This window comes from Gekko japonicus, unplaced genomic scaffold (assembly GCF_001447785.1).
Source record: "Gekko japonicus isolate JY-2015 unplaced genomic scaffold, Gekko_japonicus_V1.1 scaffold47, whole genome shotgun sequence".
Lineage (NCBI taxonomy): Eukaryota > Metazoa > Chordata > Lepidosauria > Squamata > Gekkonidae > Gekko > Gekko japonicus.
Window position 1 is genome coordinate 1,521,314 of NW_015165235.1, and position 24,788 is coordinate 1,546,101.

The 24,788-nt window shown below is 41.6% G+C and overlaps 1 protein-coding gene across 2 annotated transcripts; it reads right to left on the minus strand.

Moving 5' to 3' along the window:
- Positions 1-2,232: 2,232 nt before the first annotated feature.
- PLEKHF2 (pleckstrin homology and FYVE domain containing 2) lies at positions 2,233-20,684 on the minus strand. Of its 2 annotated transcripts, XM_015409874.1 has the most exons (3): positions 20,596-20,684; positions 19,745-19,794; positions 2,233-5,757 (listed from the first exon to the last, which is right to left on the minus strand). In XM_015409874.1, the coding sequence occupies exon 3, from the start codon at positions 5,741-5,743 to the stop codon at positions 4,994-4,996; it is 750 nt and encodes a 249-aa protein (XP_015265360.1). In that variant the 5' UTR covers positions 5,744-5,757; positions 19,745-19,794; positions 20,596-20,684; the 3' UTR covers positions 2,233-4,993. The 2 variants fall into 2 exon arrangements, with proteins under 2 accessions (XP_015265360.1, XP_015265361.1); XM_015409875.1 differs by lacking the exon at positions 19,745-19,794.
- Between the last annotated feature and the right edge of the window lie 4,104 nt (positions 20,685-24,788).

Here is a 24,788-nt window from a genome sequence, read left to right on the forward strand (position 1 = left end):
ATTTTCTTTTGTTTGTCCTGAACATACTGCCCATCAGTTTCATCGGATGCCCTCAAATTCTAGTAGTTTGGGGAAGGGAGAAAAATTTATCTGTGTCAACTCTCCGTCCCATGCATAATTTTATAAACCGCTATCATGTCCCTCCTTAGTCGCCTCTTTTCTAAACTGAAAAGTCCCAGACTCTTCAGCCTTTCCTCCCAGGGAAGGAGCTTCAACCCCCTAATCATCTTGGTGGCCCTCCTCTGTACCTTTTCCAGCTCTGCAATGTCCTTTTAGAGATACAGTGATCAGAACTGTATTCCAAATGAGGCCGCACCACAGATCTATACAGGGTTTGTTATTTTATTTTTATTTTGGGTTTTAAACTGAATATTTTAACTATTATTGTAAGCCTCCTGGAACGACTAGGGAAGGCGGGATATAAAGGATCTCACACAGATGCCTTTTGATAGCCTTTCTGATAGCCGATGAAATAAAAATAAATAACTCTGGGAGAGTAACATTTTAGTTCAGAAATCAAGACTGAATGTGAAATTAGCAGGTTGCATATTGTTTTGTTTGGCCTGAATAGAAATTAAGAGACCAGCTCTCTCATTATGGGAAGATCCAAACACAGAAGTCATGTAAGTCTTTCTATTAGAACCAAAACATCACATAACAGTGTGCAAACTTTGGAGTCCTGGAAAACATTGGGGGGGAAGACAGAAAAATGTTTCAGGTGATGACATTAAGGCCTATCACCTGGATCTTCTGTTGGTTTCAAATTGCACCTTGGTATTTCGTTTGCCAAGATTCAAACACGACTGAATGGCTAACAACAATATTCTAGGGTGAAGACAAAAAAGAAACAGTCTCAAGAATATAAAATGATTGTTCAACCTAATGCCTTTCTAGCACCAGTCTACAAAAGCCCCTTAAAGGCCAAAATGAAAAACATCACACTCTTACAAATATCGGTCCAGTTTTGTTTGTACTTTTTTGTTGCCTCTTGGGCTTGTAGGGACCAGCGCATTCTATTTTGTATTGGAAATACACTAATTAACCATTGGCACTTGTAGTGTCAGATAGAGACTTCCCTTTCTTTCTTCATGTGTTACTGGTCTAAATAGCAGCTGTAGTCCAGATTGCGCAGTGTGTTGCTTCAGCATAACAACCTACCAATCGGGGCAGCGGGGGAAATGAACACCTCTGCCACAGTCCAGCCATTTACACTCACAGTCTGCTTTGTCCCCTGACTTACATTTGGATTCAAAATGTCAAGTTATATATAACGTTAAGGTCAGAACAGGTGCAAGCTCAGGGGTAATGCTATTAGAGAGAAACTGACTGTACTCTAGTTTGTTTTAAATAGAAGCACTTATAAGTAAGGAGGCTTGGCCACAAACTGCTTGGACCACTAAAGGAGTGCGGGTAACAATCTGCGCATCTGGGTGCACATGAATTTCTCTAGAGATGAACACTTAGATCTATCATCTGTGTGGGTGTGGGGAAAATCAGATAGATTTTCAGAGACCATTCCTGAAATTTGGCACTCAAAATGGCTTAGCATGCTGTAAATGCATATGCACAATGTTTGTTTTGTATTTAAGATGTGGTATAAAACACAGCGTTCTGTTTCAAAACAATTAAAATATTGTAAAACATTAATGTTCTTCTCAAATGAATTGCACCCTGCCATAGTGTTTGGCTTGCTTTCTCCCCTCCCCATAAGATGAGTAAAGAGAGGATGTCACACTTGCTTTTATTTTCAGTTTCTTTCGCAATTTACATTTTTTAGCCGCTGCATTACACCACTTTTCAGTGAATGGCCTACTACCCTCCAAGACAGCTTTTTTGTAGACAGACAGATTAGAGCCCAAGGAAAGTAGAAGGAAAGTCCACCTCAGAAAAAGAAAAAACTTCACTAAGTCATTAGCCGCTTCCCACGTCAGGCAATCTACCTCTGAGTGTAATTTTTTTTTTAAGTGCTGGGAAAAAATGCTTCCCTTTTTAATAAAAACTCTCCACTAGAGGATTATACTTGCAGATATTTTCCTACATGACAGCAGTTTTAAGTGTTGCTAACCTGGGTGTTCTGGTCTTTTTAAAAGTGCATTAGTGACCTCTTTCCCCCCCTTGGGACACCTTAAGGTTAAGAAATAAAGACTTGCTTATTCAAAACTACTCCAGATTTACACAGGGAAATCAGTCCAGTCTGACAAACAAAATTACAAAACCATTTATTAAGCCCTTTTAAAAGTTTAACACACAGACATGTAAGACAAAAAAATTATTTCCCACAAATTCTGAACAAGTCACAAAAGTGGTATCCTATTTCCACACACCTATTTCTAGGATTATTTTCTCCTACAGATGTCAATTTGGTAACAGCTTCAGGGATCCATTGCAGCATAGCGTGAATTTCATTCACAGATAATGACGAGGACGGGATAGATGGGGAAAGCCAAACAGAGGGTAGATTTTCTTGAAGGTTAGAAAGTGCTGACGCCTTTGTGCAAGGTACAAAGATAACTGGGGAAATATAACTGTGACATTCAGCATTTAATATACAAAGACATTCAGCATTTAATATACAGCAAAGGATAAGAATAAAGAAGCTAAACTGTATCAAGATCTATCTTAATACTTTACCATCTAGAAGATCCTCAAGTTATCCTTTCAGAGGACAAAGCATACATTTGCAGCCAGCTCCTATAGCTCTTTACATGGAGGAAAGTCCCACACTGATTTCAGTGGGACTTCCTCTAGAGGAAGCATGCCTAAGACGGCCACCTTGCAATCATTTACGTGGAATGTATTCAGTAGGACTTGCTCCCAACATAAGCACTGCTAGGATCCCAGCCTAAGATCACTCTTCTCAGCCCTGCAATTCATCCATCTCCAGGGACCAATTGCGCAATATTGCTCATCTGGTTCTCATAGTGTTTTCATGGCCTACAGCTTTAATACAGTCCTTCATGCCTACTGCAAAGCAGTCAAAAAGATACCCTTCAGCACATTATAAAAGGCTGACACAATCAAAGCATTTTGGGTGTGATTTAAAAGAGACCAGGGAACTGTGTGCCACTTCTCTGTTAATTTTTTTTTTTTTAAAGACTCAGACGCCTTCTGAATTTGGGAATACACCCAAGGAGCAGTTGGAGATACTTCTTGTAGGAAGGCTCTGAGTGAAGTATGTGAGCATGCCTGCAATTCTAGACCGCCATCCAAATTAATGCACAATTCCTTTCATGTTTGCACTATTCACATATGGGAATTACAGTTAGAAAATTAACTCTGGATAGGAATAATATACCAGGAACTGTTGCACTGTCTCCAACACACTCCCCAGCAAACCACATAAAAAGGAACGGGAGACTGCTAAACACTGATTGTACCCTTCAGGTCATTTTCTTTCAAAACTGACATCTGTGCAACAGCAACCAGATTACAGACTGGGAGACTAGTGCAAGATGGAGAACTGATTATTTATTCAATAAATATCACCCAGTTATTGTCAGAGTAAGCCAACAGTGAAGAAACTGTCACTTTAGAAACAAATGCCTAGGTACTATAATTTTGTTTTACAAACAATATCCACCACTTCTATAAAATCTCAGGTGCTATAGATCACACACACAATTCTGTCAGGGGTTTTCTATGCAAATCATTTAAACATACTACAGTTATATAAAAATATAGCTATGTCTTGGGATTTTACAAAACTTCACAGAGCTAAATGTCATGTTTCTCTAAAAATGACATCATCATAGAAAAGAATGTATTGATAAAAGGTAAATACTTTATTGGAAACACTTTTTTTGCACTATCCCTCCTGGTCCTGGATTTATGTATTTAAAATGAAGTCATTTACAGTTTATTTGTATCTCGAGGTCAGCTGTGTATACAGGATGGGCATTTTCCAAGTTTGTTTTTCCCCAGATGGCTGGTTGGGACATCTTCCCATATTGTGCTTTTAAAACAAATTCTAATTATTAAAAACCCTATTCCTAATGTTTAAAAAAGTTAGTATAGTATCTGAGGAAGTAATTTATAAATAGCAAATCAAACACAGTACAGGAAATACCATGATCTAAGCAAATACAATTGTCAATTACCAAGACTCCATAGCTACAAACGTTTCTCACCCCTAACTTAAGAGTAGCAAGATATTAAATTAGAACTTCTTCAAGTGGATTTACTAGGCAGTCCCCATTCTATGAAGGCTGAGGGAGTTCCACGCTGTTATGGAGCTCAGCTGGACTCCACACCAGTGCCAAGTCAATCCTCATATGACATATTAGAGAAAACGGCTTTTTGTGAGGTGAACTTGACGCACATTGTAGTGATGTACCCAAAGTATCTGCTTCTTAAATCCTAGTTACAGAACAGCAATTATTGTCAACAGCACCAACTATTTTCCAGCTTGTTGCATGCAATTGCAAAAAGGGTACAATATGTTAGTTCTTCCTGCAACAGTGCAGTCATTACAAGGCACTGCTTGGTATATAAATCTTTGCATAAAAGTTAATGACATTGAAGTATGTATTTACGTTAAGAGGATGATAGTATAACATTAGTTTCAAAGCCTGGTTAGATGTTCTGTTCAGTTTGATACACATACAAAATATCAGTTCTATGCACTTTTAATCCCTCACCAAATACTAAAAAGGAATACAATTTCCCTGTTACATACCATATGGGATGGGTGTTGGTAACAAAAAGCTGTACTTGGTTTTCTATCCTGAAGTGGGAAGGGAGAGGGCAAAAAGACCAATTCACCCCTACACAGGAAATCAAGTAAACAAAACTGGAAAGTGATATATTTGCAACAGTCCTTCCCTGCAGAAAAAGAGAGTAACGATTCTATATCTAAGAAATTCAGATACTGAGGCACATTTGAGCTGATGATTTTTCAGGCAATTTTATGGCTAGGGTAGGCCTATCAGAAGAGCCTGGCTTCCTCAAACAGCAATGGAGATTCAAATGCCAGTTCTAACCTCAAGACATTCTCTTAGTCACTGCTGTCATCATCATCGTCGTCATCAGAGATATCATTTAAAGGAGGCTTCGGCGACCGACTGTAAGAGTCCGATCTCATTGGCTGGCATGTAGGCATCTCTCCAGTGGAAAGGAGGTCATAGCAGAAGTCGCAGATCCGCACAGGCTTGGAAGACTGGCTTGGAAGGAGAAACCTTTTTTCAGAACAGGGCCCACACACAACAAACCCACATTTCCGGCAGTGATGTCGACGATTGACAGGGGTAAACTTTGCTTTCTGGCAGCGCATACATACAGTGGCTTCAGAGTCAGGGACCCAGACAGCTGCGTGTTCATTACTGGGAGTCTTTCCACTTTTGGAAATCAAATCAGAAACGCATTTATTTATATGGTTCATCCATTCAGATTTTTCTGTGGCAGTGGCAGCATACACTGCAAAAGATTTAGTTGGAGTCTTGATAAGCCACCCGTTCCGTAGCTCCCCCTCATCCTGGATGGATTCAATAGTTACGTTTTCCAAAGGAATGATGTGCTGCTTGTTGTATTTTTTTTTCTGAATGACAATGTTACCGTACACAAGAATATCGTTGAATAAGAAGAACTGCCTTGCTTTTGGCTTCTTCCTACACAGCTTTGTTAGGACTCCTTCACCTATCAGAACACGGCCAGGTATAGTCAGAGGCTGCCCAGCGGCTCCAAAACAGTTCTCCACTATGCTTATTCGTCTGGTATTTGCTTCACTGTTTGCCAAGCGATCCACCATCTTTCACTAGTTTCCTGAAAACATAAAGGAATATTGTTAGAACAATGCAACAGTTTGATAAATGAAACCTAACCCAGGAAGATGTTATGCACACGCACTGCAGACACCACAGTGGATGGAACCAAACTCAGAAGATGTTATGTGCATGCAGACACCACAGTTTTTCTGAAAGCTTCTCTTTTGGCAGTTTCAACACTAAATCATCATACAGCTTTTTAAACCTCAAGGAGTTTAGATACAGCATGTACATTCAAGTGAGAGGAGCTACTTCAGGAAAACAGACAGAAAAACCACTACCAATGTAGACCTGGAAAATCTCTTCAAACTGTGGCCAAAGAACTTTATCATACATTCACAGCAAATGGCTGGTGCCTTCAAAAGTGGGGTGCTACATCTCCCACTGTGTCTCGAACATCTCCCAAACAAATTTTGCCTCAGTTCTACCAATCCAAAACTGCACCTACTTATTCAACCTCCTCTCCAGCTCTGCCAATGAAAGCACATATCAGTAATAATGGCTGAATGATACAGCCTTTTTCAGAGGAAATAGAACTCTGAATACCAAATACTAGGAATAAATAGTACTGTATTTTAAGTCTGACATATTTGGACCATATACTTAGATTTACAAATTCATTTTTATAAAATGTAAACCCAGGAACTCTGCTTACTTCATTTCCATCACCCTTTACATACCCCTCCAACTACTGACCAAGACAGATTCTGCAAGTTATGCCTTCCTGAATATTTTTTTCATGCATTAAGCAAGTGCAGCTAGAACAACGGAAGGAATTGTTACTCTGCCTTTTAATTAAAGCTTACAAGGCAAAATACCTGTCAGTTACACAGTTAGCCCAGAAATAGTTCCGTTGTGTAAAACAGGGCCCATTTCAACAGCCTTTACAAATCTATATAACCAGCGGTCTGTAACAGCAAACCATAGTTTGCTGTAGTGGTGAACAAGCTGGTCTTGTCCATCCATACCCCCTCTCCTCACACACAGAGTTTACTAACAAATGATTTTCAATTCTAGAAAATTAGCTAGAAAGGATTTCCATAGGCTCATTCACAGAGAAGCAATCCATAGCTTGTTGTTATATCTGAACAATAGCATTTTGATATTCTACTTCTGAAAGATACTAACATTTTAGACAAACTGAGAGAAAAGAGAAGACATAGTCCCATGTTCAAGGTACTTGCTTATACTTAGATACACTTGAATGGCAGACTGTATTTCTACTACATTTGTTAGAAAGTTTCCTAAATATATCCTCTCACCTCTGCGGCTCCCTGAGAAGGCTAGCCCAGCTACATACTGGAATATGAAGTCAGAATACATCATATCCTCAGGATAGTCTTTTCCTAGTCAAACTGCAGTGGCCAGGACCAGAATTACTTTTATACTCCCATCCTCCAAAAGAAGGCTCAATACTACAACCTGTGTAATGAAAACACACTACCACTCTTCCTTTTCTGGTTCTTTGTCAGGAGATACCATTTTAACAATGGGGCAAGAATACATGATCATTTCCACCTTCAGACATTCAGCAGAGCAGCCACAAGACTTAATTTCTCAGATACTGGAGGATAACATATCAGGCTGATGAGACTAATTTCACAGTTATCCATAAAACTGGAGGTCAAATTCTAAGTATCCCTTCTGTTGTTCCCCAAATGTTTTTAGTGTAAAAATGCAACTAAAGTTAACCAATTGTTGCTTCTCTGTGAACTTAAGCTCGTTTCTGAAATAAGAACTGAAAACATAAACCAAATTACGTTCTGCTAAGAAAACATGATATTCTGTGTAAGTGCAAGTTTAAAATAGGATTGTCAGTTGTTATAGCCTTCATCCAACAGAATTTAGCCCACCAAGACCATGTAAATCAGAGTTTAAACATGCTTAACTTTTGTGTGGACTGTAGTCAATATGTTTAGAGTTCCTGTCTTGAAGATTAAGTAATGTGTCCTAGGGGGGAAAAACCCCTCCATACAAATATGAACTGTTTCTGCTAAGTTTAGAAAAGTTTAACTCATCAGCACTACTGTGGGAGGAAATCTTTCTTAACCTTTTGTCATTATATCCTTTTCCTAGAAATGTACAAAAAAGGCAGAATGCCAAATGAAAAATTCCAAACTGACATTCCTCCCAAGTTCATATCTCTAGTATTTCTGAGTTAGCAGTCTTTCCCCTTCTTTGTTGTTGTTCAGTCGCACAGTCGAGTTCGATTCTTCGTGACCCCATGGACCAGATTCTTATGCCCTTGTTATTTTCAGCATTAATTTCAATGCCCAATATACTTCAAAACTAAGGATGATCATATTTGCACTGTTCTGTCCCTTTCTACCCCTGGGTATTCAATACAAAGACCTTCTATCAAATGTTGTGGACTTCAAGGGCACAGAACCCCAGGATTGGAGCAGGTATGATCCACCCTTTGTCCCTCCTCCTCTCCTCCTTATACTACTTGCTCTCATACAAGCCTAGTACTGAGTCTGGGATAAGTTCAGTTTCAAGACAAGATACATTTGCTTATATATAACATATAAAAATAGTTACAAGAATCTGTAGTAAGATTAAAAAACCTAACCTAACAATATGCCAGGATCAACAACAAAGGTCTTACAGATCCAACACAGGTAGTTTACAGTTACAGATGTAAGTCCTTCAGCTAGGGAAGGGTGGTGTAGGCTATTGGAATGTTTTTAAAAATACACAACACTACAAATCAAAGATATGGGAGAATACCATCCCTTCATTATAATTATTTACTTCCAGACTTATTGAACACCTTCTAACAAGCTATTCTCCTCCTCCTCCGCTCCAATACAGGAGGTAGCTCACAGAAGTTCATCTCATCTATGAACCAATGTTGCTAAAATATAAGCATATATTGTCAGTATTCATAAGGCTAGCCAGAGACCTTTCACAGTCCCACGTACCACGGCCACCTCCTTGCCTTTCCACTCAACAACTTCCCTTTAACACTGCAGGGACTCATTTCAATCATGGCTCAGAAAATCCCAAGAGCCAGGTTGCCATGGCACCTGGAAATTTCATTGTGGTGTCCAGTGTTTTCAGCAATTATTTTATTGTAGCAGTTCTACATAGAAATACAAAGGGCTGGATCTGTGAAGAAGTTAGGATTAGGTTTTGTGGTAACAACAATACTGTTAATTAAAAATATTGTTGTTAAAATATGAAAACCCAAAGGCTGAAAAATGAATCTGGCTTCTTAATTTTAGGGCTGGTTTCTAGGGCCAAAGAAAATTTGTCAAGGCCTCGTTTAAACCATTAACTATCATCCCCAATCCACACACACAGACACACTCCCCCTCTGAGGGAGAAACTCTGTAAGGAGTCCATGCTTTGGAATGCAATAATGAGTTAATTATAAGAGGGAAGTTTGACAATACCATGCAACACAGCAGATCACTACACAGGCGAAGTTCAGCTACACTGCAAGGCACCTGATACTTAGGGGCAGGAACACTTACCCACCCCTCCACCCACCACTTAGACATTTGCTTCTATTCAGAGGATTCAAAAAATGGATTCATAGTGAAATGATTGATGTCAAAAATATTTGAAAGTGTTTTCCTTCAAAGCTTGCAAAATGATACCAATTTACATGCAGATGTTCAGCTGTACAGCTGCACTCAAAATCAAGACCAAAATGGTACGCCTCTTACATTCAAGGTAATTGTTCTTTTCTAAATTCAAAACAAGTGTTCAGAAATTAATCTCTTTTTTTCACTTGTTAGAGAATAGGCAATAAAGAGACAAAAAATACATAGCAATCTGAAGCAGGGCATTACTTCTTGAAAACACAAATCTATTATTAAGTACGAAAGTGAGACCTGATAGCCAACTACAGTCCAGAGCCTGGATTCAACAAGCGCTCCTTGCTCTTGCCCAGCATGATCAGACAATGGGGAAAACACCTCTTGCCACCTGATGAAAGTACAGCTGAACTAGAGTAAGGGCTGATGGGATATTGCATTAAAACGATGTTAGTGGGATGATAATTTCACACAGCTACAGATCTATAGAGATACAGCACGGTGTAGAGGTTAGTGTGTTGGACTAGGATTTAGGAGACTCAAATCTGAATCCCCACTCTGCCATGGAAGCTTGCTGAGCGACCTTGGGCCGGTCATACACTCAACCTAACCCACTGGACAGGGTTGTTGTGAGGACAAAATGGAGGAGAGGAGAACAACATCGACCACGTTGAGTCCCCATCGGGTATAAATGAAGTAAATAAATGAAATTTGGGTCCAAATCCCCAGTCTGCCATTCAAGCTCACTGGGCCAGTCCCTCTCTCAGCCTAAGAGGGTTATTATGACAATAAGGTTGGGGGACGGCAGAGACAAGAATCGCATATATGTAAGCCACCCTGAGCTGGCTCCGGCTGGGAGGGCGGGGTAAAAATCTGATAAATAAATAAATATATCCCCCACTCTGACCTTTCTCTAGGAAGGGTATGATACAAAGTTAATAACAATGAAGTAACAAAAAGAAAAAGAAGATGAAGAGATTGGATTTATACCCCACCCTTCACTACCCAAAGGAGTCTCAAAGCGGCTTACAAACTCCTTCCCCTTCCCACAACAGACACCCTGTGAGGTAGGTGGGGCTGAGAGAACTCTGACAGAAACTGCTCTTTTTCTAGAACAGCTGTGCCAGAACTATGGCTTGCCCAAGGTCATCCAGCAGGTGCAAGTGAAGGAGTGGGGAATCAAACCCAGTTCTCCCAGATTAGAGTCTGTGCACTTCACCACTACACCAAACTGGCAAAAAGACTAATCTGTTGGACAGAGAATCCTAATGGGGCGACTACATATTCCAAGATAGTCCTCCAAGCTTCTGAAACCCACCAGTGTGCAAATGCACACACACACACGCAGGCAATTCAGAACTGAGAATTCCTTTTATAAAGCCACTTCCCCTCACGCTCTTTTCCATTTCCAAAACAATCTATGTGCACCTTACATGTACTGTGATCTTTGTTGCTGTTGATTCATACATACCTGACAAAATGACAGCATTAAACAAAAACATACCCACGTGTAGTATTTCATGTGGCTAGTATTATGTTTACATTGCATACATTTGCTTGTGTGCAAAATTTCCATGCCAGTGATCCACAGCCTAGGTGGGTACTGGTATGCTACAGAGGCGACACATGGGGAGACAACCATTAAATAAGACACCGGGGTGTGGAATGCCATGCAGTTAAGTTTTCTGTGCACAGAAGGCATTTTCCTGAAATCTGGCCTCAGTTCTGATGCTGACAGTATTAATAAGTATCCTTTAATCTTTAACATTTTTTTCCATACATCAGAACTGAACCACCACAAAAGGCTACATTTGTACATTTTTAAGACACTGAGCAGAATGACCCATCAGAAATTAGAATCAATTTCATATTTGTGTTCCACTGTAATGGATGTTATTGCAATAAAACTACCTCATCTACAATGCCAGTACATAGCATGAAAGTCTATCCTTAAGAAGAAATGTACATAATTAAACTGTTCCACAATTTAGAACAGAATACTGCTAAAAGACTCAGTGTAAATATCAAAAACTCTTTGTTAACAAAAAGAAAACACACATAACACTAATGTGGAGAATGAGGAAAGCATTTTTGGCAACATGCCATTCATCCCTATAAAATATTTTTACATAAGACTTCCATAGTAATAATGCTTATGTGGGCTGCTCACATCTCCCTTATACATAAAAGCCGAATGGTGGTGGCACTTCTCTAGAACATTCCACACGCTCCGGAATTGGTTGGCGTCCTAGTGTGTCACTCAGAATCTGTCCCTATCCACTGGCTGCACTGCTTGAGTCTCGCCTCCAACATTCTAAATAGTTTGCTGTTCCTCTCCCCCCCATAGCCAGTCAGAACACAGAGGTTATTTGCATATGCAGCCTCATTGGCCTTTGCCTCAGAACACAGAGGTCGTTTGCATATGTGACTTGATGGGCTTTTGTCTCTAACATTCTAAACAGTTTGCTGTTCTGAGGTAAAATGTGTCCAATCTCCAGGTGAGGGCTGGAGATCACTCAGAATTACAACTGCTTTCCAGATGGCAGAGATCAGTTCCCCTGGAGAAAATGGTGGGCTCTGTATCCTTATATGCTGCTGAGGTGGCCCCCGTATGACAGCCAATGTGACGTAGCAGTCAGGGCTTCAGAGCACGGGAGAGGCTGCAGGTGTGTGGGGGGTGGAAAGCTGAAGAGTGAGGGGGAAATAAAGGTAGGTTGATGATTGGCTGGGAAAGAGATAGGGTTACCAACTCCAGGTGGGAAATTTCTGGAGATATGAGGGATGGAGCCTGGAGAGGGTGAGGTTTCAGGAGGTGTGGGACCTTCATTATACCCTGCTGAGGTCGCCACAGCAAATTGACACTGAGTGTCCAAGGCCGGGGCACCCACCCAGAGCCTCTTTCTAGAGTTTGTTTTATTTATTTCCACAACGGGCCTTTTTCCTAGTAGTTTGATATAACCTATGATTGGTCCTATCACAGATTCCACTATTCTGCCCAGGTTCCCTCGATTCCAAAGTGTGGGAAATGAGTTACTAAGTCTCTGTAATTTTTCACAGATTTCTATTAACTTTCTTTTTTGTGCCAGCTGTACTTTGGCTCCTTTAACAGAGTTTATATTACTGAGAAACTCTGTTAAATGAGCCAAAGTATGGCTGGCCATAGACTTCAACTGCAGACTGACTTCCTAATCTGGATTTGCTTTGGTATTCACAGGAACTGTGGGATTTCCAGGGAAGACTCTACAATGGTTAGATCCAGGTGGTCAGCCATGTTGGGCTGAAGCAGTAGAACAAATGTAGTCCAGTGGCAGCTTTAAAACCAATAAAGTTTTATTCAAGGTATGAGCTTTTGTGTTCATGCACACTTTTTCAAATACACTGGAATGGTAGGTAAGGTTCAAACTTATAGACAGCAAATTAACATGTAACATGATGAAGATGTGCAAAGACAAACTAAATAACAAACTAAGGTTATAAGGTCAACAGTTGTAAAGCAATAAATATGTCAAAATAGCAGATAAATGTCTAAAGGTATTTTTCTAATTGTGGGAAGTAAACTAATACTCTACATTCTCTCCTCTCAAGTGTGGAGGTCACTTAACAAGCATCCCCCCCCCTTTTTAGGCAAAACATTCCAAAATTCCTTGCATTACATTCAGTAGTCTAATATACTATTCCGAAAAAGAAATACATTAAAATACAGAGGATGTATAGTCCTTCTTGTTGGGAATACATATGGGAGGACTGAATGCATTAGTCTATGTAATGGGATAAGAAACCAATATCCCTGTTGAGTCCTGGGGAGGTTTTTGTTCTGAACTTGTAATTCAGCAATTTCCCTTTCCATTCTGTTCCTGAAGTTCCTTTGTAATAAAACAGCTATTTTGAGGGTTACTACAAAAAAGACTGCTTTTCAGTGAATACCTTGCAACACTATAAATGCTCTCATGTTCTAAAAGTGCATGATTCTCAGCTGACACAGCTACTTCTTGTATCAATGTCTTCCTTTTAAATCATTTTAACCATCATCATATCTTAAACTAAAGGTTTTTAACTATCATGTACAGTAGGGATGACCACAAATCAGATCTAGCCTGTACAATAACTATGCCCAGTCTCTAGTTGCCCTAACAATGTTCAAACAAGGTTTGATGATTTCCCAATATTTTCACTTGTGGAGAAAAGAAGCAAAGAGACTTCCTGTGCCTTTTATGTACATTTGATTGTACTGCCTCCTTTTCATTCTGGAAAGACAACAAACACAGCCAATTGCCCCATGGAGAAGATCCTGCAGGAAGCCGTTATCCACAATGCTCCTCACCCCAATCAACAGAGAACATATTCCAAATTAGCAATGTCCTTTACTTTCAGAAAATACCAGGCTAGTTTGAAAATGTACAAGGAAGCAATACATAGACTAATACCTGGAAAATCGAGAGGTCTCCTAGAATAAAGGTGACCATCCTTGCTGTAAACTATTACCCTTGTAAGACTCTCTACATCCATTCTTTTTAGCAGTGAAGACAGGTATCCGGGCAAGATGGAGGTAATGCTGGTTCCTGGTTGGTAGTACACTTATGACCTGGATGTGGTAAGTTTGGCAAATCATGTGAAGAGTTTGGGGTACTCTTGCACCAACGCCTTTCTATTGGCAAAGCAGGCAGTCGCTGTTACTTAGCATCTTCTTCCAATAACATATTGCTCTCACTCCTAGATTACACCACACTGATATACTACTGATACCTGCAGACAGGACAGCTATAACATATTCTTTGAGGGGGTCAATGAAACAACTACACTGGCTGCTTTTTTGCTTTCAGGCTCAATTTAAGATGCTGCCTATCCCATCAAACCCTTTTACAATTTGGAACTCACATATCTGAAAGATTGCATCTGCCTGTATGAACTTGTGTGCCAGTCATTCTCCCCCAATCTTCTACTTGGGGTACTCTCCCACAGAACAGTTCATGCTGCTACTGCTCAAGTTAAGGGCTTTTTGGCCAGTGGACAGTTTCTTAGAATGGAGATTTGGAGGAGATTTTTGTCGACCATCTTTAGAAAGTGTGCAAAACTCCTCCCAAAGGGCATAATTATCATGGTAAACCAACAGTGACTGCAAGGCTTGTATTTGGATTGATGTTGTTATTGTTTTAATAATTTTATTGTATTTTGCCATGTAGCCTTTGTTAGCCCCCTGGAATCCTTTGAAAGGCAGTATAGCTGTATGGGTTAGTTAGCTCTTTTAAAAAAACATTCAGAACCAAGCACTCTGAAAACCATCTTCATAAGACAAAAGGACAAGTTATTGTAAGAGCCAGTATGGTGTGGTGGTTAGCATGTTCAAATGGAGGGGAGGTTCAAATGGAGGGGAGAATCACATATGCCAGTTTTAGATCAAAACCCCATGCACAGATATGCATGGATTGCAGGCACGTGCAAGAATCTTCACTTGGATAACACAGATTCGGCTTCTTTTGCAGGAGGACAGGAGGCAGACTGAGTTAATTAGGGAGAGCTCAAAATGTTTGTAAAACAGCTGCAAAGACTGTTCCCTCTGGACAATGCTCTTCTTCATGCCTTAAGGTGAGAAAAACACTCTTAACTTTTAAATTCACTATGAGTGTTTCTCCAATGGATCTAGATTGGCAATAATTATAACACATTTCAACAATTCTAACAGAATCCCCAACCTGGCCTGGGGGTACCTGTACTAAGTGACCTAGTGGCTAAAGAAAGTGTTGGCACAATAGAATTGTTTCTCTTGAAAAGCAGAGGCCCAAGCCACAACCAGGAAGCTTTTTCTATTTTGCTTGTACAAGTGACACAGCTATTTGACATGTCAGAGTAGGATTTTTAACCTTCCCACATGCACTTTTGGAACATAAACTAAACCTTTGTGAACCTGCAGACAAATCAAAATAGACATCCCAGTTAAGTTATTTACTAGTATGCTACAATATTAAGTCTGGAACATAATTTATCAAATTAACAGGAATTTAGCAGATTAAAGGAAGGGGCTGAAATCCGAAGAAGTCATAGTAAAACAGCTACACAACCAGAAACAGTAAGAGCTATGGATAAAACTAGGCTTAAGATATCAAACCCTTTGGAAAGAGATGCTGATGGCAAGAGAGAATGAAACATTATGAATGCACACAATATGGCCTTTATAAGTACAGATGCCCCAATGACAATGTATGTTCTGTTATGGGCTAAAGAAAGCACAGTGTATAAAATTTATACAGACTGTAATTAGAGATGGAAATTTAGCATTGTGCATCTTTTATCTCCAATACAAACTGGGAATGTATACATCCAATAAGATACCACTTTTACTTTAGAAAATAAATTGTAATCGCATATGTGAGAGAATTACCCCCTTCCGCCACTGCCAATCTACAAAGAAGACAACATTAAAAATAAGTGGTTCCTTTCCATCTACCAAGCATTAGTCTTTCCCATTAAAATGTGCATAGATGGCAAAGGGTGCTTAGCTAATTCGTTTAACGAATTCTAGTTTTGGGATTGCTATATTAAATTTCTCTACTCATTACCCTCCCAGACCCATGGATGGGAAGGGTAAAACTGAACTACTACAAGTCACATGTCTACAGGCCAAGAAAACAGGAGGGAATCTTCATATTCAGAGACAGCAGACCACTGAAAACCAGATGCTGGAACCAAACAGTGGGAGAGACATGCTTATGGGCTTTTTAGGCTGCGTTCAGACGTCATGTTGTCAACATTCAGCACGAATCCAGTTTGCTGCTGGGATCACACACCTTACTTCGGTTTCCTTACCCTTCTTTCTCACCCAGAGTACAATGAAGGGAACCTGGTTTTAAACAACAACATATGAATGCAAGTTAGCTCTCCCCCCTGCTTCCCTGAAAGCCAGAATTTGAAACCATTGTTGAATCCAAGTTCAGAGGAGAAAACTAGCTACAGTTAGCCTGAGATCCTGCACTCACAACTCACAGGTAATCAGATTTTCTTTTAAATCAGAATTCCTCCATCTTGGAAGGGAGCAAGAGTGAGGGATGTATGCAAGTCTGTGCATGCACCTGGCTTGTTGCCAGTGTCCTCTTAATGTTATGTCTGAATGTAATCTTGGAGGTACCCACCTGGGCAGTACTGGGAACAAGTGGCTTGACTAACTGATTTGTGATCTTATGTTAAAAACTGGGGCCACCAGAATCTATAGCACGATATTTTAACACACACCCCATGCCACTAGATATTTTCCTTAAACTGCCACTATAGGTTTAAGGATTTACTACAAGAAGTATTTTCAAGATCTAGCAGATGAAATTTCAAATCTACTGCCAGCGACAGAATTCCTCCCTGTTTAGAGGCACAGTAACTATGCTAACAAGAGTACAAGTTCTATTTTATATTTTAAAAAATCAGTTAGGCTAGCACTTTTAAAAATGTTACACTATAAGTATGCGCAAAAGTTAGTCTGTTGTTTTGAAACAGGCTGTTTACACATAGTTTAACACATGGGTCTCTAAACAGATTTGTCTCAGTTCTTCAGCTGCAAAAAATCCAGCTCCCTGTCTTAAGCAGGAGCATTCCTGTGTCCAGTTATGCCCAATAGGTGGGTCAGGCTGCCAGCAGCGCCCATTCTTCCTCACCCATGCCACACCAAGACCTGAAGAATCTGTAATCAATAAAGCACTGACTGTATTATTCCCTCTCCCGTGAGTCTGCACTGTCTTCTCCCTTCCCGTCTGCCTGGCCCAGTCATAAGAAGCAAAATTCATAACTAAGCATCATGCTTGGAGAGTATAGATCCAAATATCTTCATTTAAATAGCCAGTATATTAAGTGAAATAAAAGACAGATGCAAATCTACTTAGATTCACTAACTAATCGTTGCTCATGGCATACATTTCAGGTATGCCACACTAAAAGAAGAGCATTGCCTTGTTAAAATTCAAATCCCAAGTACTTCCCCAGCTTCATCACCCATGGAATAAATTTACATAACAGATGAAATAGTTGCGTGAACTAAGGGTGTTTGTATGCCTAATTTTTTTTAAAAAAACAGTTTGCTGAAATTATGAAAAACGTTGCTATAAAAGTAACAGAACTTTAAAAACTAAGAGCAGCATAGCACCTCTCAAGTCACAGAAATAAGAATGTAAAAAATCCTACAATACAAGTTTAACTACCATTAATTTTAAACTTATCTACATGATCAAGAGGATGACTCATGATTTAAATGCTGGGACCAACAATTACAAGGGCAAGCCAAAGAACTTGTCACCGGGTAAGAGAAAACCAATTACACCTTCCTACATGCCAGCAATTTGCTTACAAAAGAAGACTTTGAGTTAAAAAGAACACCAATCACAAAAAAGCACAGATATTGCCGAACATCTCTAAAACCCTGCTAGCAATTAGGTGTGCGCTAATTCAAATCCAATATAGCACTATTGGGGGGAGGGGGCAGGAAATAACCACTGCACAGGAATTTGCAACAGTAGCTCAAAATCCTACAATAATATATATATCTCAATTGATTCTTTCCTTTTAACTCTCGTTTGAGAAATATTGCTGTTACAGTTAAATTCCTTAACCAGAAGCCATTATGCCTCTTCATTTAAAAAAAAAATAACCAAGTGAGAATGAAATCCTTTTGGGGTTATATTTACAGTTTATAACCACAGGTTATCACACTGTAAAATAAAATTATAAATGCTCTATTGCAATGCACAAATAAGACAATCATTTGGAGAGGGTAAATAAAATACTTTAATCTAGTGGGCAGGCAAGAGTTCAATCAGGTGATTTTCACTATGGAAAGTGGCAACTGACTGGGCACATTTGCATCAAATTTCATAAACTGTAAGAACATAAGAACATAAGAGATGCCAATGTTGGATCAGGCCAAAGGCCCATCCAGTCCAACACTCTGTGTCACACAGTGGCCAGAAATACCAGTGCCATCAGGAGGTCCACCAGTGGGGCCAGGACATTAGAAGCCCTCCCACTGTTGACCCCCCCAAGCACCAAGATGACAGAGCATCACTTGCCCCAGAGTCCCTATCTATACCTTGTGGCTAATAGCCACTGACGGACCTCTGCTCCATATGCTTATCTAATTCCCTTTTGAAGCCGTCTATGCTTGTAGCCGCCACCACTTCCTGTGGCAGTGAATTCCAAGTGTTAATCACTCTTTGGGTGAAGAAGTACTTCCTTTTATCCGTTCTAACCCGACCGCTCAGCCATTTCATTGAGTGCCCATGAGTTCTTGTATTGTGAGAAGGGAGAAAAGTACCTCTTTCTCTACCTGCTCTTTCCCATGCATAATCTTATAAACCTCAATCATGTCACCCCTCAGTCGTCGTTTCTCCAAGCTAAAGAGCCCTAAGCGCCTTAATCTTTCCTCATAGGGAAAGTGTTCCAACCCTTTTATCATTCGAGTTGCCCCTTTCTGCACTTTTTCCAAAGCTATAATATCCTTTTTAAGGTGTGGTGACATTTAATGATGTTCTATAGGCAGCATATATACCTTGCAATAGGCAGCATTAACAAAATCTAAAAACTCAGAAAAAGACTCCAAACTTAAACAGAATCCTTTGTTCCAACAAACGAAAACAATACTGTCGCTATCAGTCTCCAGGTTAACTTAAGTACTAGGCCTGAGCTTTCCAACTAGTGGCTTAAATAGCAGCTGTCCCATGCTAGGCCCAATCGATTAGAACAGTGGTGGCAAACCTATGGCACGGGTGCCAGAGGTGGCACTCAGAGCCCTCTCTGTGGGTACATGTGCCATCGCCCCAGCCAGGCCCAGACCATCATTAAAGTGTCAAATTCTCTGCCAAATAATTTTAAGTAAATGAAAGCATTTGGGATTGCTTTCCTTACTTTGTTTGGATCATCTTAAGTTAATGTATGAGTTGTTTTTTCTAAAGTAAAACCTCAGTATTCACATTAAATTGCCGTGTTGGCACTTTGCGATAAATAAGTGGGTTTGGGATTGCAGTTTGGGCACTCGGTCTCTAAAAGCTTCGCCATCACTGGATTAGAAGAACCTAAAAACAATTCAGCTAACTTCCTTCAGAAGGGAATCCACTCGATTAGCCAACCACAGGCACAGGTAGTTAGTTCCTTGTCTTCTGATGCAAATAAGCACATGCAACAACACTGTGAAACTCCCTCTGCAGAGAAGCAATACACACAGGGCTTTTATTTATTTATTTTTAACACTGTTTCACTGCAAAAAAAGATTAATTTATTCTCGCATAAATTCTCCCGGGTCATAGAACTCACTTGGTCAGATACATGAAGCGGGCTCTACATCGGAAAAGTGCAAGTCAATGACCTGATTCGTCTTTATGGTGCCACACAAGACTCTTAGTTACTTTGAAGGCAACAGACCAACACGGCTACGTCTCCGGAATTAGTTTCCAAACAGGCATTTTTACTCACGCGGCGCGCACGACCCAGTAGGCGACCTGCGGGGCCCCTTTATTGCGGTGCTAAGGTGAACAAGAGAAGAGCTGGATGAGACGCTCTCCACTCTAGCAAAGTGTGCCAGACTTTTATTCTGTCTGTTAAAGAAACGGGGCGTCCCGGACGCGCGTCTCTGGAGCAAGAAGGGAAGAGGCCACACGGCTGAGACGCTTCTCCCCCCACACGGGCTGGTGCGTGACTGGGGCGGTGGTCCTCCCTGTCCGTACTTGGAGTAGCAGAAACCCCCCCTGAACAGAGAGGGACGTACTCCGGGCTGTGATCCCCCCTGTTGGGCGACCAGCAAGTCCTCACAGGCGGATCCTAAAAAAAAAACCTAGAAGCGTCGAAGGCGAGCGGCCCCCCCTTCTGTAACTATTTCTCCACACGCCATCAATAAGGGGTGTGTAGTGGAGGGAAGGCGGGAGAAGACCCACCGTCTGCAGGCGGTGCCGCTCCATCTGAATGGGAGCCTAAGTGCTCCGAGTAGTTACCTGACACCACAAACCACCGTGACTGACACCCGACACGACAGCCAAAACTCAGGGACGCTTCTGACCCAGCAACCTGAGGCTTCGGAAGCAGCAGAAGAGACCCACTGACGGAGGACTCCCACCGCGAAGAAAAGGCGCTTATCTGCTTTCCGTCCGGCGCCTCCTTTCGCATCCCCAAACTGGCAAAAACACCGGGGAAGGAAAGTTTCTGACGTGAGGCTCTCGACGCCGGCTTTGCCCCCGGGGTGGGGGGCAAGACCCGCTTAATTCCACCCCCCACGAGACGTCCTGCCCCCGAGCCCGGGGGGGGGGAGGGGGTGTGCGTGCCGTGCTTACTGAGAGGCAGAAGAAGCGCGCCTTCGCCCGGCTCCGCTTCCAGGTCCGCGGCCCGTCGCTCTCGCTCCTTCGGAAGCTCCGCCGCCGTCCGCCAGCCTCTCTGCTGCCCCGCCCGCGCACACGCCAGCCCCCAAACAGCGAGGAGGACGGGCCTCGGCTACGTTCCGCCCCACTCGTTTCCAGTCGCCGGAGCCAAAAGGCGGAGCCGCCGCCATCTTGGGGGAAGCGGGCGCCGCGGCCTTTTTCGGAGTCGGGCCGCGCAGTGAATGGTCTGAAAGTGAGAAGATGCGGGGCTGAGAGCGGTCTGCAAGCCCTTCCTTTGCTGAGCCTCCGTTCCCTGAACGAGGGGCGACGGGTGCGGTTGTGGTCATAGCCGCTTTGGGACTTATTTCGAAGCACTCTTGCCTCGTCCGGAGATTTTCGACAAGTACCGTCGCTGCTTGAAGTGCAGTCGGCAAAGTCTTTTCTGCTGTGGCCCCAAACCTGTGGAAGGACGTGGGTCTGCTATTTTTTATGTATGGGTCTGTGCTTTTAAATTATTTTTATCACTTTGGTCTACCGGAGTCAGGAGCCACGGAAGAACGGTGTTAAGGAGGTGTAGTGGGCTGCCATGGTATTTTGTAGTGACATCCCTAGCACTTTAAGAGTATGGGTTGAAATGACCTTTTCAAATATTTGTTGTGGTCTGCATGATTAGAGAAAGCCACAGATCTTGATGGGGCAAATTAATGTAAAGATTCTCCCCAAGCATAAGCATCTTGTCTATTTACACTTGTGTTCCACTCTTGCTCAGAGGAGTTCACAGAATCATACCTGTTCCAATGCTCCCTCTAAGCTGTGGAATCTTCTGAGCAAAAATTCTACTTTGAGAGCTACTGGCATTAAAGCTGTGAGCAAGCGATTTGGCTACTGTGCCCCCCGTCACACGGGCGGGATATCGCGGGGAGGAGGCGTGGCTAATTGCTCCGGCGCAGTTTGATCCGCTATTACGCAATCAGATGCGCGGCCGGCACACCACGGGTCCTTCCCTTGACGCCGGCGGGTAAACGAGGGACCGGAGGGGGATGCCACGCGCCGGTGCAATCACACCACGGGCATCTGGAGGCAGCCCGTGGCAAACATTTACTAGTACCTTGGAGGTACTAGCTTTTGAACGCGCACTGTCGGCGGTAAGCCACGGGTGCGCTCCACTTCCCAGATGTTGGGGTGTGATCACGCCCGGATAATCCGTCCACCATCCGTGCCTCTCCCACGGCAACTTTGCTGTGTGACCGAGGCCACCATAAATTAATTTGCTCTGGAGCCATCCTTCCTGAGTTAAGACAAAATTGTGTGAGCGAGAGGCTAAAAAACTGAGCTAGCTCACACTAACTCAGCTTAGAGCAGTGGTGGCGAACCTATGGCACAGGTGCCAGAGGTGGCACTCAGAGCCCTCTCTGTAGGCACACGTGCCATCGCCCCAGCCAGGCCCAGACAATCATTAAAGTGTCGAATTCTCTGCCAAATAATTTTAAGTAAATGAAAGCATTTGGGATTGCTTTCCTTACTTTGTTTGGATCATCTTAACTTAATGTATGGGATGTTTTTTCTAAAGTAAAACCTCAGTATTCACGTTAAATTGCCGTGTTGGCACTTTGCGATAAATAAGTGGGTTTTGGGTTGGATTTTGGGCACTCGGTCTCTAAAAGCTTTGCCATCACTGGCTTAGAGGGAACACTGCCTGGTTCTCTCTCCACTTTATCCTCACAGGCTGAGAATGTGCAATTGACAAAATATCACCCAGGGAGCAACATGGTCATCTTGAGACTTCAACCTAGGTCCTCAGTGCCAAAACCACCACACTCTGCTGGTTCTTACATGCGTGACAGAGCCATACGTGTGTCTGAAAACGTAATTCATCCCACCTGTTTCTCTAGGAGTCAGGATTGTAAGAACCAGACAAACTGCACACATCTGTCCAAGACACTCACAACCTCCCATTGGCAGGTGAGCTTTGGAGATCTGGGGCTGGGTACCCATTACGCAGTTACCAAAATGGTAAAAACTGAACTGAGTACACTAGAGATAAAGCTGAGGCCAGACAGTAGGATGGGAGAGTTCACAGTTTTTATGGTTCAGAGAGTATATCTGCTAGGAAGACTTGACTGCCTTACACAAACTGATCCCATCCTGTATCATTTTTTTAAATAAAACTTTAAATTTCTGGAATAGGCAACTTGCACACTTAAACTCTAGATAGTTGCTGGACAGTAAGCAAAACACAGGTTGACAGAATCTTAGGGGTGTGCATGAAAGATCCGTATTTGAAGTGCAAAGGGAGCCACTGAATAAAGTGTATAACTTCAAGACAAAAGCAAGGCTGCCTTGTCTGTGGCATACTACCAGTGTGCATGCACACAAGCATATATACAAAGGTCAACACCATGGCAACAGACATGCATTTCTCTTTATTCCCTTTCTTAGCCTGCAGCTTAGGTTGCTACACAGTGCGGAAATGGAGGCATCTTTATTGGGGAACATTATATATGTTTAGTTGTCTAGCCAAAAGGGGAGAAAAGGAGACTCAATCCTTAAAAAAACACTACACAAATAATCCTATTTGTTTCTTAAAGCATTTTAGACTATCACACTTAATGTGTTGCAAGTATTACCAGCTCTTCTTCAAAAGTAAATAATTGGCTGCCTTTCATGTTCTCAATGACAAGTAACTTTCTGCAACCCTAGCCTTTGGCTGTGGTGCAAGCTACCATTTTAAAATAAACATTCAAAATATACAACTAAAAATAAAGACTGTGGTTGAAATCCCATGCACGTTTATCTGTGACATAGGCCCGTTGAAGAATTTTGTGGGACTTACTTCTGAGTCAGCGTGTGTAGGATTGGGCTGTAAATAAAAAAAAATGTTGAAACATCACACCCAACCCAAAACTTAAGTCTGGCCACCAAATTAGTAATAAGCTTTGTTTGATTTAGCTTGTTTTCTGATGCAAGTTGCAAGCAGCAGAAAGTAAGTGATGCAACAAGATAAAATTAGCTGGGAACAATGAGGAATCTGCTGCATAGCAGCAAATAGATATTTTTCTGAACAAAAATTAAAAGAAACAGCATGAATGCAAAAAGAGGCAGACATCAAAAGACATTTGTGTATCAGTCAAACCCACCACACAAGATGTAACTTAAGTGATCATTCTGATATAGAATGAGAGATTAATAGGTAAGGAACTCAAGAATTGCTGTTCTAGTTATCATGAGGTGAAATGCTTATTTTTTAATTTTTTTCACACTTAGAAGACATAGGAAGAACAGTGACTGTGTTAGTTTATAGAAGACAAATAGAAGCATCCTTTGAGGGAGAATAACATGAAAACTTAAAACTGCTAGGAAAATATGTTTGTGAAATCATTTTCGCTTGAGCCATTCCCCCCTCCCTGAAGTTTATTTACCTCATATATACTCTGCCTTTCTCCCTAGTGGGGACCCAAGATGGCTACATCGTTCTCCTCTCCTCCATTGTATCCTCATAAGAACCCTGTGATGTAGGCTAGGCTGCAATGGACTCAAGGTGGCCTTCTGAATCCCAGCCATTAGTTTGGGGCCTGCCAGGGGCTTGAAAGATCCCATTTTTACATTCCCAGGTGGTAGTAAACTACGTACATGTCTGATGACTCATCCTCCTTTATTGATTAACTCCCAGTCAGTGTGATTGGCTCCAGTGGGGTGCGGAGCCTTGGCCTAAGCTATTTATTTAGGGCTCCTACATGCAGGCCCCACTCCAGTGCTAAAGTGTCCCAGATCCAGGAACAAGGGAATAAATAGGTGAGTTTAGCAGACGAGCAAAGAGAGGGTGAGTAACACATATATACACATACACACACCCCTTAAGTTTTCATATAAAACTATCAAGAATGGCTAAGTGAAAAGTGTTAAAAATAGTAAGGAGGGTAAATAGAACAAAAAATACCTTTAGGTACCAACATTTTGGAACTTCTCAGTGTTGTAGCTGCTCAGACTACTCAGGTGTGGCTAATTTTAGCTCTAATTTTAGTTCTGCTCTAGTTCTAATTTTACTTCTGTTGTAGCTGCTCAAACTACCTAGGTGCAGTTAATTTTTATTCTAAACAGGCTCTGAGGTTCTTGGCTAGTTTTACTGCAGTACCAGAAGGGTTCAATAGAGGGTCAAACAAAGGACAATG